The sequence below is a fragment of the Pelophylax lessonae genome, assembly GCF_965119305.1.
Source record: "Pelophylax lessonae genome assembly, chromosome: 4".
In the NCBI taxonomy this organism is placed as follows: Eukaryota; Metazoa; Chordata; class Amphibia; order Anura; family Ranidae; genus Pelophylax; species Pelophylax lessonae.
Genome location: NC_138771.1, coordinates 16,231,809 through 16,245,971, shown reverse-complemented (window position 1 = coordinate 16,245,971; position 14,163 = coordinate 16,231,809). Strand labels below are relative to the sequence as shown.

General features: G+C 44.2%; 1 protein-coding gene and 1 long non-coding RNA gene across 2 annotated transcripts in view; one reads left to right on the top strand and one right to left on the bottom strand.

Moving 5' to 3' along the window:
* LOC309552212 overlaps positions 1-14,163 on the bottom strand; it is a 603,675-nt gene that overhangs the window by 32,067 nt on the left and 557,445 nt on the right. The window lies entirely within an intron of this gene.
* Positions 1-14,163, top strand: part of IQCH (IQ motif containing H) — a gene marked incomplete at its 5' end in the record, with an annotated part of 256,557 nt that overhangs the window by 238,808 nt on the left and 3,586 nt on the right. The window contains 1 exon segment of the mRNA XM_082253044.1: positions 3,685-3,746. Within this exon segment, the coding sequence (XP_082109170.1) occupies positions 3,685-3,746 (62 nt within the window).

The window sequence follows — 14,163 nt, the reverse complement described above, 5'->3', positions numbered from 1 at the left end:
GTAGAATATCTGCTAGGAAACCACTGCTAAAGAAAGGCAACAAGCAGAAGAGACTTGTTTGGGCTAACACAAAGGAAAACACAAGGAATGGACATTAGACCGGTGGAAATCTGTGCTTTGGTCTGATGAGTCCAAATTTAAGATCTTTGGTTCCAACCACCGTGTCTTTGTGTGACGCAGAAAAGGTGAACGGATGGACTCAACATGCCTGGTTCCCACCGTGAAGCATGGAGGAGGAGGTGTGATGGTGTGGGGGTGCTTTGCTGGTGACACTGTTGGGGATTTATTCAAAATTGAAGGCATACTGAACCAGCATGGCTACCACAGCATCTTGCAGCGGCATGCTATTCCATCCGGTTTGCGTTTAGTTGGACCATCATTTATTTTTCAACAGGACAATGACCCCAAACACACCTCCAGGCTGTGTAAGGGCTATTTGACCAAGAAGGAGAGTGATGGGGTGCTGCGCCAGATGACCTGGCCTCCACAGTCATCGGACCTGAACCCAATCCAGATGATTTGGGGTGAGCTGGACCGCAGAGTGAAGGCAAAAGGGCCAACAAGTGCTAAGCATCTCTGGGAACTCCTTCAAGACTGTTGGAAAACCATTTCAGGTGACTACCTCCCTGAAGGTGTGACTACAATTTTCATAGTCATGAAAATAAAGAAAACTCTTTGAATGAGAAGGTGTGTCCAAACTTTTGGTCTGTACTGTGTATATATATATATATATATATATATATATACACACACACACAGCAGCCCTCAAAATTTCCACTCGCCTGCTCGCATTAGGTGAGTAGAAATAAGCTGAGGGCAAGTGTGGAGCTGCATCGTAGAGGGGGGATGAGCACCGCCAGCAGCCAGGGTTGAACGGGAGCCGATTCACCTCCCAGCCTCCGCACCCTGTCATTCTCTTAGCAGGGCATACAGTGGGAATCGGCAAAGAACTAAATGAGGTGGGGGTGGGAGGGGGTTTAGGCGGGAGCTGCCAAAGTTAACTTTTTCTATTAACAAGCTGTTGATTCGTTGCTTGGACCGCCTAGCAACCAATCACTAGCTTGTTAAAGGAAAAGTTAACCTTGGCAGCTCCCGCTCCCCTGTGCAGTGCTGTGCTCCTCTGTATCCTAAATCAGTGAAAGTGTCATTCATTGGTTTTACATTTTTTAATGATCTATAAATACAGCATTAAAAATAATTACTTAACAAGACAGTAATGATGTGTACAGCGCCTATAGTAGCCAATCATATTTTATCCTTATTTTATTTATCACAGTCAGATCAATGAAATATGCTTTATGTTAATATTGTTAAAGTTGTTGTTTATATTTACTTTTGTAACTTAATTCTGCATAAAACTTTTAACAGTGTCATTTCATGAGATAATTTACGAGGGGTGGGGCAACTGATGGCAAGTAACTCTTAGAGCCTGGCCAGTGTGTTATATACCGTGCCTTGAAAAAGTATTCACACCCCTTGAAATGTTCCATATTTTGTCCTGTTACAACCAAAAACGTAAATGTATTTTATTGGGATTTTATGTGATAGACCGACACAAAGTGGCACATAATTGTGAAGTGGAAAGAAAATGATAAATGGTTTTAAACATTTTTTACAAATAAATCTGTGAAAGGTGTGGCGTGCATTTGTATTCACCCCCCTTTTTTCTGATACCCCTTACTAAAATCTAGTGGAACCAATTGTCTTCAGAAGTCACTGAATTAGTAAATAGAGTCCACCTGTGTGTAATTTAATCTCAGTATAAATACAGATGTTCTGTGAAGCCCTTAGAGGTTTGTTAGAGAACCTTAGTGAACAAACAGCATCATGAAGTCCAAGGAACACACCAGACAGGTCAGGGATAAAGTTGTGGAGAAGTTTAAAGCAGGGTTAGGTTATGAAGAAATATCCCAAGCTTTGAACTTCTCACGGAGCGCTGTTCAATCCATCATCTCTAAATGGAAAGAGTATGCAACCCTACCAAGACATGGCCGTCCACCTAAACTGACTGGCCGGGCAAGGAGAGCATTCATCAGAGAAGCAGCCAAGAGGCCCATGGGAACTCTGGAGGAGCTGCAGAGATCCACAGCTCAGGTGGAAGAATCTGTCCACAGGACAACTATTAGTCGTGCGCTCCACAAATCTGCCCTTTATGGAAGAGTGAGAAGAAGAAAGCCATTGGTGAAAGAAAGCCATAAGAAGTCCTGTTTGCAGTTTGTGAGAAGTCACGTCGGGAACTCAACAAACATGTGGAAGAAGGAGCTCTGCTCAGATGAGACCAAAATTGAACTCTTTGACCTAAAAGCAAAACGCTATGTGTGGAGGAGAACTAACACTGCACATCACCCTGAACACACCATCCACACCGTGAAACATGGTGGTGGTAGCATCATGTTGTGGGGATGCTTTTCTTCAGCAGGGACAGGGAAGCTGGTCAGAGTTGATGGGAAGAGGTATGGAGCCAAATACAGGGCAATGTTAGAAGAAAACCTGTTAGAGTCTACAAAAGACTTGAGACTGGGGCGGAGGTTCACCTTCCAGCAGGACAACGACCCGAAACATCCAGCCAGAGCTACAATGGAATGGTTTACAACATCAAAGCATATTCATGTGTTAGAATGGCCCAGTCACAGTCCAGACCTAAATCACATTGAGAATCTGTGGGAAGACTTGAAAATTGCTGTTCACAGACGCTCTCCATCCAATCTGACAGAGCTTAAGATATTTTGCAAAGAAGAATGGGCAAAAATGTCCTCTTTAGATGTGCAAAGCTGGTAGAGACATCCCCAAAAAGACTTGCAGCTGTAATTGCAGGGAAAGGGGGTTCTACAAAGTATTGCCATCATGCTTAGTCATGTCTGCGAATGTCAGAGTTTTACAATGCCTCATGGGATGTGTAGTTCCGCAGCAGCTGAAGGGCCGTAGTTTGAGGATCCTATTTGGTTCCACTAGTTTTTAGTTAGGGGTGTCAGAGTAAAGGGGGGTGAATACAAATGCACGCCACACTTTTCACAGATTTATTTGTATAAAATGTTGAAAAGAATTTATCATTTTACTTCCACTTGACAATTATGTGCCACTTTGTGTCGGTCTATCACAAAAGATCCCAATAAAATACATTTACGTTTTTGGTTGTAACATGACAAAATGTGGACAACTTCAAGGGGTATGAATACTTTTTCAAGGCACTGTATATAGTCCAAGAAATTCCGCACTCAGTGATATGCTGGATATAATTTATTCCAAAGGTAACAGTACAAAGGTAAATACAGGAACAACAGTTTCAGGCATCCTCACCCTTTCTCAAGTTTGCTCTGAACTTGAGAAAGGGTAGGGACCCCTGCAACCAATGCCACTTGGAAAACTCTGCAGGCTGAATTAAAATTGCTGCAGCAGTGAAGCAAAGTATTGTGGTGGTGGCACATGTATAGAATGTGTAGAATACGCCCTGGATACAGTCAGCACTTATCATGTGCATACATTTTCTCCTAGTCATTGTATTGAGCCCAATCTTTGCTCATACGGAATGTTAGCTGTGCGGTGGACGATCGTCGTGTAGAACAGGCAGGAAATCGACTTCACCTTTGACACTTTATGTGAAATGGCAGCATGTTGTCTTAGGAAGTTAATAAATATTGACTGATTAATTTACTCAGATTGTATCCCGTTTTCCTCTATTGTCAGGAGAAGCAAGGTACGGTGTTCGTGCTGCTGGAAAACCAGAAAAGGCATAGAATAGGAATGCTGTGAGTATGTCTATGGACAACATCTGTACTGTTATTGGTCAGAGAAGGGCCATGACTATCCATCCCATCCATCCATTTATCCATTCATACTTTTTTACATCCATTTATCCTTCCCATCCATCTATTTGTCCATCCACCCATCAATTTATCCATCCATCCCATCCCATCCTTTTCATCTGTTTATCCATCCACCCATCCATTTATCCACCCATCCATTCATCCCATCCCATCTATTCCACCCCATCTCATCCCACCTATCCCAACCATCCCACCCTAGCCATTCAGTTATTCATCCAACCACCCATCCATTTATCCATCCAGCCCATTCATCCCATCCCATCCATTCATTTATTCATCTATTCATCTATTTATCCATCCAGTTTCTTTCCCGTACATCTATCTATCCACCCATTAATTTATCCATCCATCCCATCCTTTCCATCTATTTATCCATCCATCCATCCATTTATCCATCCATATATTCATCCCATCCCATCTATTCCACCCCATCTCATCCCACCTATCCCATCCATCCCATCCTATCCATTCATTTATTCATCCATCCACCCATCAATTTATCCATCGATCCCATCCCATCCATCTATTTATACATTCATCCATCCACCCATCCATCCATTTATCCATCCATCCCATGCCATCTATTCCACCCCATCTCATTCCACCTATCCTATCCATCCCATCCAATCATTTATTGATCCAGCCACCTATCCATTTATCCATCCTGTCCATTCATCCTATCCATCCATTTATTCATCCATTAATCTATTTATCCATCCAATTATCCTCTCCGTCCATCTATGTGTCCATCCACCCATCAATTTATCCATCCATCCCATCCCATCCTTTCCATCTATTTATACATTCATCCATCCACCCATCCATCCATTTATCCATCCATCCATCTCATGCCATCTATTGCACCCCATCTCATTCCACCTATCCTATCCATCCCATCCAATCATTTATTGATCCAGCCACCTATCCATTTATCCATCCTGTCCATTCATCCTATCCATCCATTTATTCATCCATTAATCTATTTATCCATCCAATTATCCTCTCCGTCCATTTATGTGTCCATCCACCCATCAATTTATCCATCCATCCCATCCCATCCCATCCTTTCCATATATTTATCCATCCATCCACCTGTCCATGTATCCATCCATCCACCCATCCATATATCCATCCATCCATTCATCCCATCCCATCTATTCCACCCCATCTCATCCCATCGCATCCTATCCATGTATTTATTCATCCATCCACCTGTCCATGTATCCATCCATCCACCCATCCATGTATCCATCCATCCATTCATCCCATCCTATCTATTCCACCCCATCTCATCCCATCCCATCCTTTCCATATATTTATCCATCCATCCACCTGTCCATGTATCCATCCATCCACCCATCCATGTATCCATCCATCCATCCCATCCCATCTATTCCACCCCATCTAATCCCATCCCATCCTATCCATGTATTTATTCATCCATCCAACCATCCATTTATCCATCCAGCCCATTCATCCCATCCCATCCATCCATTTATTCATCCATTCATTGTTTTATCCATCCAATTATCCTTCCCGTCCATCTATGTGTCCATCCACCCATCAATTTATCCATCCATCCATCCCATCCTATACATCCATTTATCCATCCATCCATTCATCCCATCCATCCATCTATTCATTCTATCCCATCCATTCCACTCCTCTCATCCCATCCATCTCTATCATTCCATCCATCCATGCATCCATTGGCGGTCCCATACTGGTGTTCAATTAGCAAAGACAAATAGATTGTTGACCTTGCAAGGGGATTTTTCTATAGCTTAGTGAATGTGGCAAAAATTCTCTACAGGTCTCTACACAATCATGTGCAAGGAAAAAAATATATATTTTTATTTGCAAATGATTGGATGGTGAAATTCAGCAGAGCCTCACCTTATTCACTAGGCTAAAGGAAAATTCCCTTCAAAGTGAACAGACTATTTGCCTTTGGTAAATCAACCCCACTACATCTATCGGTAAAACGCTACTGCTCTGTGAATACAATTTGCAGAAGGCGGTAATGGAAATAAAATTGCACACTTTGTTCTGACTCTCTGAGATTGTAGTAAGTACTTGTCGGTCCCTTTGCATCCAAAGATAATACAGACTGCACTGTCGCTGCAAATGTTGTCATTGTACGATGACATCTACATACTATTAGGCTTAGAAGAGAGCTGGTTAGGGCTGGGCTTCTGCCACAGTCCTAAATTATTGAAATCGCAGGACTTATATAAGAAAGATTTATGTTTGCTCCCTTATTTCACTTTGGTAACTTTGGCAGATGTCCGACCTCACAGCTGCTCCCCCAGTTTCTATGTGTATATGTATACTACAGCCGTATACTTGTTACATTTCTCCTAAACCCTCCTCTTCTTCACAGCCAAGGAAACCACCATCTTAGCCTCTGTGTAGACCATTTATTTGCGATTCGGTACTGCGTCACTTTAACAGACAATAGCGCAGTCGTGTGACGCTGTACCCAAAAAAAAAAAAATCGATGTCCTTTTTTCCACCCACAAATAGAGCTTTCTTTTGGTGTTATTTGATCACCTCTGCGTTTTTTATTTTTTGCACTATAAACAAAAAAATAGCAACAATTCTGGAAAAAAAATTAATTTTTTTTCATCATTTTAGGCCAATTTGTATTCTGCTACATATTTTTCGTAAAAAAAAATCCCAATAAGTGTATATTGATTGGTTTGCGTCTACAAACTAGGGCGAAGATTTATGTCATTTTTGTTTTACTAGTAATGACGGCGATCTGCGATTTTTATTGGGACTGCGGCATTGCGGCGGACAGATCGGACCCCTAACTGACATTTTTGACACTTTTAGGGGGACCAGTGATATTACTACAGTAATCAGTGCTAAAAATATGCATTGTGTGAGGGGTTAGCTCGGTGGCGGGTGTGGATGACCCCTTGGGGGGGGTTCGTTACTCAGAGAGATAGCCGAAGAGTAGTTGAAAACAACAGTCTATGGTTTATTCTTGCAATTTTCTTCACACAAGGGCAAGCATCAAAAACAGCATAATTCAAAACAAACATAAAATAAAAAAACCCTGGCCACTGTGGGCGTCTACCTTCACACACAGGAACCTACCTAGGGAGTCTGTCCCAACCTACTGCTGGGCAGACACTGCTGATCCTACAGCAGTCAATCAATAGTCCATTTATTTTCTCTTCACACAGAAAATGTCCATTTGTTTTTCTTCACACAGAAAAAGTCCATGACCTCACCTTGAGAAGTCTTCAGCTGACTGCTCTCCTCAGCGCACATCATTTCAGGAGGCAGCAATCAGCAGTCATCCCCTGGATAACTTATAGAGGCCTTAATTACCTCATTCTGAATAGCTGAAGCCTTTTCAATGTCCTAACACCTTTCTGGCTACCTCTGCAGTAATTGGTGAATTGTCTAACCAAAACAGAAATGTATCTCCCGTCTGTGACAACATCCACAGATTTACCTGACTTGCTGTCACAATTGTAACTGTAATAATGAAACTGACAGGGGTTAACCCAGGGGTGATCAAAGGGTTAAATGTGAGCCTAGGGGAGTGTTTTCTAACTGTATGGGGGCGTGGCTTGTGAAATGATCATAGAGACCTGTGTTCCTATATAGAAGGATCACAGGAGCTCTGTGATCATTTCAGAGAGAACAACGGTCAGCTGTGTTTACAACAGCTGACCGTCCTTCTCTCTCATCGGGGAGCGATCGCGGGTGCCCAGCGGCAATTGGCACCACCGGTCCCGTGGATCAGAATCCCGGCTGCCTAGTGGGATGGGAGTGTGCCGCCGGTGGCGCGCGCTTGCCCCCAGGAACGCTTCAGTGGATCACCGTACAGGTACGGCAATTGGCGCAGCCGAGCCAGCCTGCCACACTATATATGCGGTGGGCAGTCGGCAAGTGGTTAATCTACAGAAGTCAGGGTGCTGCACTTGTGATCAGTTATGACACCAGCCATTTGATGGCTCAACAGTTTTTACATAGTTAGTGAGGTTGAAAAAAGACATCAGTCCATCCAGTTCAACCTATGATGTGTGTGTGTGTTTGCTTCTTCAGTTATGAATGAGCACAGTGAGTGAGTGAGTTCGTTTAGAAAAGCAAGGTGCTGGTAAATTACATATTTACTAGCCCCTTCCCTCCTCTCCAACCTGAAATACCCCCAGCAGCAGGGAAGCCAGCAGTACTGTGGGGCTGGAAGGGGGGGGGGCAACATGGGGGAAGCCCAAGCAGTAGGGGGAATAGGAACCGCACGTGTAGTGATTAGGGTTTGCCCAGGCACACCCCCTGCGCACGCCTATGAGCCTAGATCTGTCTGCTTCTCTTTAAAAATGGTAGTAAAGTCTATAAAAAAGAGAATCTGGTCACCCAATGGGTTAATACTATAATGTGCTGGTATGCACTGCATACCAGCACATTATGACAGAGTTACCTTTCAAAGTCCTCCAGTGGCGTGCTGTCATCACTGCCAGTGTTCTATCAGAATAGCGCTACCTGTCAGATTCTGCAACCGGAAGTGACGTACGGATAAGAACAACTTACTGCGCATGCGCCGTGCGTTCCAACATGGCCGCTATGCGTTCCAATAGGTTTCCTAATGTGACAGAACACGAAGCAGCGGCGGACATCTTCTTACACCCATGCAAGTCTTGCATTTTACATTTATTTTAGCAGTAAACTCACCTTATATACTGAATCACAGTATTGCATTTCTATTATTATTGTATACTAGTAAGTATAGTAAGAAACACGCAGGTAGAGGGTGGCGACGGCCATCTTGGTACACCCCGCACTGCTCAGCGACGAACTGATTATATAGTGAAATAGACGATTTCACTCGGTCGTGGTGAATTCGTCTATTTCAGTATATAAGGTGAGTTTACTGCTAAAATAAATGTAAAATTCAAGACTTGCGTGGGTGTAAGAAGATGTCTGCCGCTGCTTCGTGTTCTGTCACATTAGGAAACCTATTGAAACGCATAGCGGCCATGTTGTATTGCATGCGCTGTAAGTTGTTCTCATCAGAACGTCACTTCCGGTTGCAGTATCTGATAGGTAGCGCCAGGGCTTTTTTTCTCAGACAATAGGTGCAGGAACTCCCCCTTCTAAGTTACTTTGTGTCTCCGCCCCCTACCCACCTCCAAGCACTAATCCTTGGTTCCACCCCTTCCAACCGCTGAGCACTGACCCTTGGTTCCACCCCTTACCCAGCTTCCAGTACAGCCCCTTTTAGAGAATATAGAGCCAAGTATAATTTTGAAATTGGAATGGATAGAATTAGGTTATGATAACAGGAAAAGGAATAAAATAAATCCCCCACAGCCAGCAGCAATAGACCCCCAGCAGCAGCAAAAGATCTCCCAGAAGCCAGCATCAATAGACTCTCTAGCAGCCAGCAACAGTGGACCCCTCCCTAAACAGTAGATCCCTTCTAGCAACAATTAACCCTCAGTATCAAAAGATCCTCCACCAGCAACAATAGATTTCCATGCAAAAATAGATCCCCTCCAGCAACAATAGATCTCCCAGCAGCCAGCATCTGTAGACCCTCCAGCACCCATTGGAGGTGCCGGAACTGCGTTTCCCCGCGTTCCCGCTGAAAAAAAGCCCTGGGTAGCGCTATTCTGATAGAACACCAGCGCTTCCATCTTCATCTGGTTTTCCTTCCGGGTTCGCGCGCTCTGGCCATTTGAATGACGTCACTTCTGTTCATGCGCTTCAGAGTCACAATTGCAGCACAGCGATCTGAATTGATGTTCTGGCGGCTCTATAACCAGATAACTTTTACTGCAAAGCTGGCTGAATATAAAACCAATACCAAGTTTACAGCCGTCAGCTTGTTTTACCCCATTGAATACGAAGACATTTATAAACATACACAGGTAGATGAGAATTACACATCTGTGTTACCCAACAGGTACAGCTCCAATGATTCCCTCCAGCTGTTGCAGAACTACAAGTCCCATCATGCCTCTGCCTGTGGGAGTCATGCTTGTAACTGTCAGCCTTGCAATGCCTCATGGGACTTGTAGTTCCGCAACAGCTGGAGGGCCACCAGTTTGACAGCTATACAGTTACAGTGCCTTGAAAAACTATTCACACCCCTTGAAATTTAAATTTACGAACACCATTACAATTAAATTGTCTTTGGATGGTATTGATGAGCTGATTAAAGCCGAGCTAAGAGATATAAAAGGCAGTTCCATAATTGTGACCTAATTTATTATAATTAATGATTTATTAATCGCTTCAATAATGGGCGATTTCTGGCACTCCGCTTCTACATGTAAAAATCATAATTTGTTTGCTAGAAAATTACTCGGAACCCCCAAACATTATATATTTTTTTTCAGCAGAGACCCTATGGAATAAAATGGTGGTCATTGCACCATTTTATGTCACATTGTATTGGCGCAGAAATTTTTCAAACGCGTTTTTTTTGGGGAAAAAAAACTGTTTTGTGAATTAAAGAAAAACAAAACAGTAAAGTTAGCCCAAGTTTTTTGTATAATGTGAAAGATGATGTTACACCAAGTAAATAGATACCCAACATGTCACGTTTTAAAACTTAAAGCTCACTCGTGGAATGACGGCAAACTTTGGTACTTAAAAATCTCTATAGGGGACAGTTTAAAAAATGTTTACAGGTTACCAGTTTAGAGTTACAGTGGAGATCTTGGGCTAGAATTGTTGCTCTCGCTCTAACGTTCGCAGCGATACCTCACATGTATGGATTGAACGTTGTTTACATGAAGTAGAAGTAAAATGATAAATGGTTTTAAAAATGTTATACAAAAAATATATGAAAAGTGTGGGGTGCATTTGTATTCAGCCCCCTTTACTCTGATACCCCTAACTAAAATCTAGTGGAACCAAATGGTTCATATTATTATGTTTTGAACTGTATTGTAACTGTACTGTCTTCCTTCACATTGTAAAGCGCTGCGCAAACTGTTGGCGCTATATAAATCCTGTATAATAATAATAATAAAAGCATATTCATGTGTTAGAATGGCCCAGTCACAGTCCAGAACTAAATCCAATTGAGAACCTGTGGCAAGACCTGAAAATTGCTGTTCACAGACGCTCTCCATCCAATCTGACAGAGCTTGAGATATTCTGCAAACTAGAATGTGCAACACTGTCCCTCTCTAAATGCGCAAAGCTGAGAGATGACTGCAGATAAACTGGTACAATGTATGTAGGAGGATTTGTTTAATTTCTGTGTATCACCTGAGGCCAGATCCTTGATCTCCATAGTGAAAATAATGTATTATGCTGAAATCCCAGGAATGGGTATTTTTACATCATTAGTCCAGCTTGGATCAGTCTACCTATGTATCTATCACACCTTTATCAGGGAATGTTTTGCATTTATTAAGAAAATTCAAAGCATCCTCTGAATAGCACCCAAGCCCAACGACTGACCTCCTGTGTTCACAATGCAGCAGGACAACCGTTCGACACGGGACCCGGAAGTTAGTGGAGATCACTGTAATAGTGGTGTAGTAGCGCGGTCTATACAGTGATCTCACAGGGATGGTATATGCATAGATACATTGGCCCAAGCTGTAACAATTGTGGTATTGGGGTGGTTATACTCATGTGACAGATGCTTTTCCCGATGAGTTGCGGCAGTCCAAACTGTATTTTAGGGCATAGTGGCCCACTTTAATTGAACAAAATGGAAAGTTTACATAAACATCAGTTGCCCAGAAAGGATTTCTTCCACATAAACATTAATAGTAAATTGAAAATGCAGTTGGCAGCACTGCTGCTCTCCTTACCTGTCCCTCTGACCGTGTTGCTCAGCTCTCCATGTTCACTTGGCTCTCTTAGCCTTTAGTCACAGCACCTTAATGCATGGCCTACTCCTGGCCTCTGCATTGGAGTTCATCTGACACACCTGACTCCTGGAATGAGATCTCCTGTCTCCTGGGTCGGGCTCTTCTGACCCCTGGTTGAGACCTTCTGTCCCCGGACTCCTGGCTGGGGGCTCTTCTGACCCCTGGTTGAGACCTTCTGTCCCCGGACTCCTGGCTGGGTCTCTTCTGATCCCTGGTTGAGACCTTCTGTCCCCTGACACCTGGCTGGGGCTCTTCTGACCCCTGGTTGAGACCTTCTGTCCCCCCACTCCTGGCTCTAGCTCTTCTGACCCCTGGTTGAGACCTTCCATCTCCCGACTCCTAGCTGGACCTCTTCTGAGTCTTTTTGTTACCAACCGCTGAGCTAATCTTAGGCTTGAGTATATAACGACTCTGCACACTTGTGTACTCACACAGGCTACAGGCTCCTAATAAAATCCAAATATAGGATTGAAGGTTCCGTATCACCCAAGACCCTTTTGAACCATCAAGATCCAGGCCCCGATCCAGGACTACAGAATCCTGGAATAGGACCTCCTGTCCCCTGGCTGGGGCTCTTCTGACCCCTGGGTGAGACCTTCCGTCCCCTGACTCCTGGCTGGGGCTCTTGTGACCCTTGGTTGAGACCTTCTGTCCCTCGACACCTGGCCGGGGCTCTTCTGACCCCTGGGTGAGACCTTCTGTCCCCTGACTCCTGGCTGGAGCTCCTCTGATCCCTGGTGGAGACCTTCTGTCCCCCGACTCCTGGCTGGGGTTCTTCCGACCCCTGGATGAGACCTTCTGTTCCCCAACTCCTGACTGGAGCTCCTGTGACCCCTGGTTGAGATCTTCTGTCCCCCGACTCCTGACTGAAGCTCCTCTGACCCCTGGTTGAGACCTTCTGTCCCCTGACTCCTTGCTGGGGCTCCTCTGACCCCTGGTTGAGACCTTCTGTCCCCTGACTCCTTGCTGGGGCTCCTCTGGCCCCTGGTGGAGACCTTCTGTCCCCCAACTCCTGGCTTGGGCTCCTCTGAACACTGGGTAAGACATTATGTCCCCAAGTCCTAGCTGGAGCTCCTCTGACCCTTGGTTGAGACCTTCTGTCCCCCCAACTCCTGGCTGGGGCTCCTCTGACCCCTGGGTGAGACTTTCTGTCTCTAAATTAGGAGCCCTGAGCTATCCTCAGGCTTGAGTATATAACAACCCTGCATACCTGTGTACTCACAGAGGCTGCAGGCACATAGTAAAATCCAAACACAGGATTGAAGGTTTTATCCCACCCTAGAGTCTTTGAAAATTTCAAGCTCCAGGCCCCAATCCGCGACTACAGAATCTGGAGAAAACCAAAAACACAGCTTCTCTGCTCAGAAACAATAGTCTGGAAACTTACAAATAAAGCTTATTGAGAATCCTGTGTCATTTTCTCCTACATTGTCAGAGTGGCAGGGCCTTACACTGTCACACAATGGAACGTTATAAAAATATCCATACCTGGAATTCTATTGTAGGTTCATTCGGTGGTCACTGGTCAGTAATAAATATCCAGGGCTTTTTTTCAGCAGGAATGCTGGGGAACGCAGTTCCGGCACTTCCAGCACTGAATATATGTAATAGCAAGGGGTATACAGGAGGGTCTATTGATGCTGGCTCCTGGGGGATCAATTGTCACTGGTAGGGATCTGTTTTTGTGTGAAGGTCTATTGTTGATGGTGGGGATCTATTGTTGCTGGGGAGTTTTATGTTGCTAGTAGGGATCTACTATTGAGGGAAAGGTCTATTATGGCTGTCTGCTGGGAAATCTGTTGTTGCCGCTGGGGTTCTAATGTTGCTGGGGGGTGGTATTTTGTTGTTGGTGGTCCATTGTTGATGTGTGTGTGGGGGGTGTATCTATTGTTGTGTGGGCTATCTAATGTTGCTTGGGGGGACCCTTTTGTTGTTGGGGTGGGGTCCATTGTTGCTGGGGGAGCCTTTTGTTATGTGAGGGTTCTATTGTTGCTTGCCCCAGGGGATCTATTTTACTGCTTTTCTTGTTATTAGACAAGAACAAATTCAATACAAATTATTTAGCACCACAAAATGATTCTTGGGGCAGTACTGGGAGGTGGGTAGAGGTGGAACCGATAAACGGTGCTTGGAGGTGGGTAGGGCACAGAGACAAGGGGGGACTCAGAAGGGGGGGGGGGGTTCCTGCACCTATTGTCTGAGGAAAAAAAGCCCTGAAAATATCCATACCTGGAATTCTATTGTAGGTTCATTCGGTGGTCAGTAATAAAAATATCCATACCTGGAATTCTATTGTAGGTTCATTCGGTGGTCAGTAATAAAAATATCCATACCTGGAATTCTATTGTAGGTTCATTCGGTGGTCAGTAATAAAAATATCCATACCTGGATTCTATTGTAGGTTCATTCGGTGGTCAGTAATAAAAATATCCATGCAGATAAGAGGAAAAAGCCGCTCAGGTGAGGCAAAGCGTTCTGATGCAGGT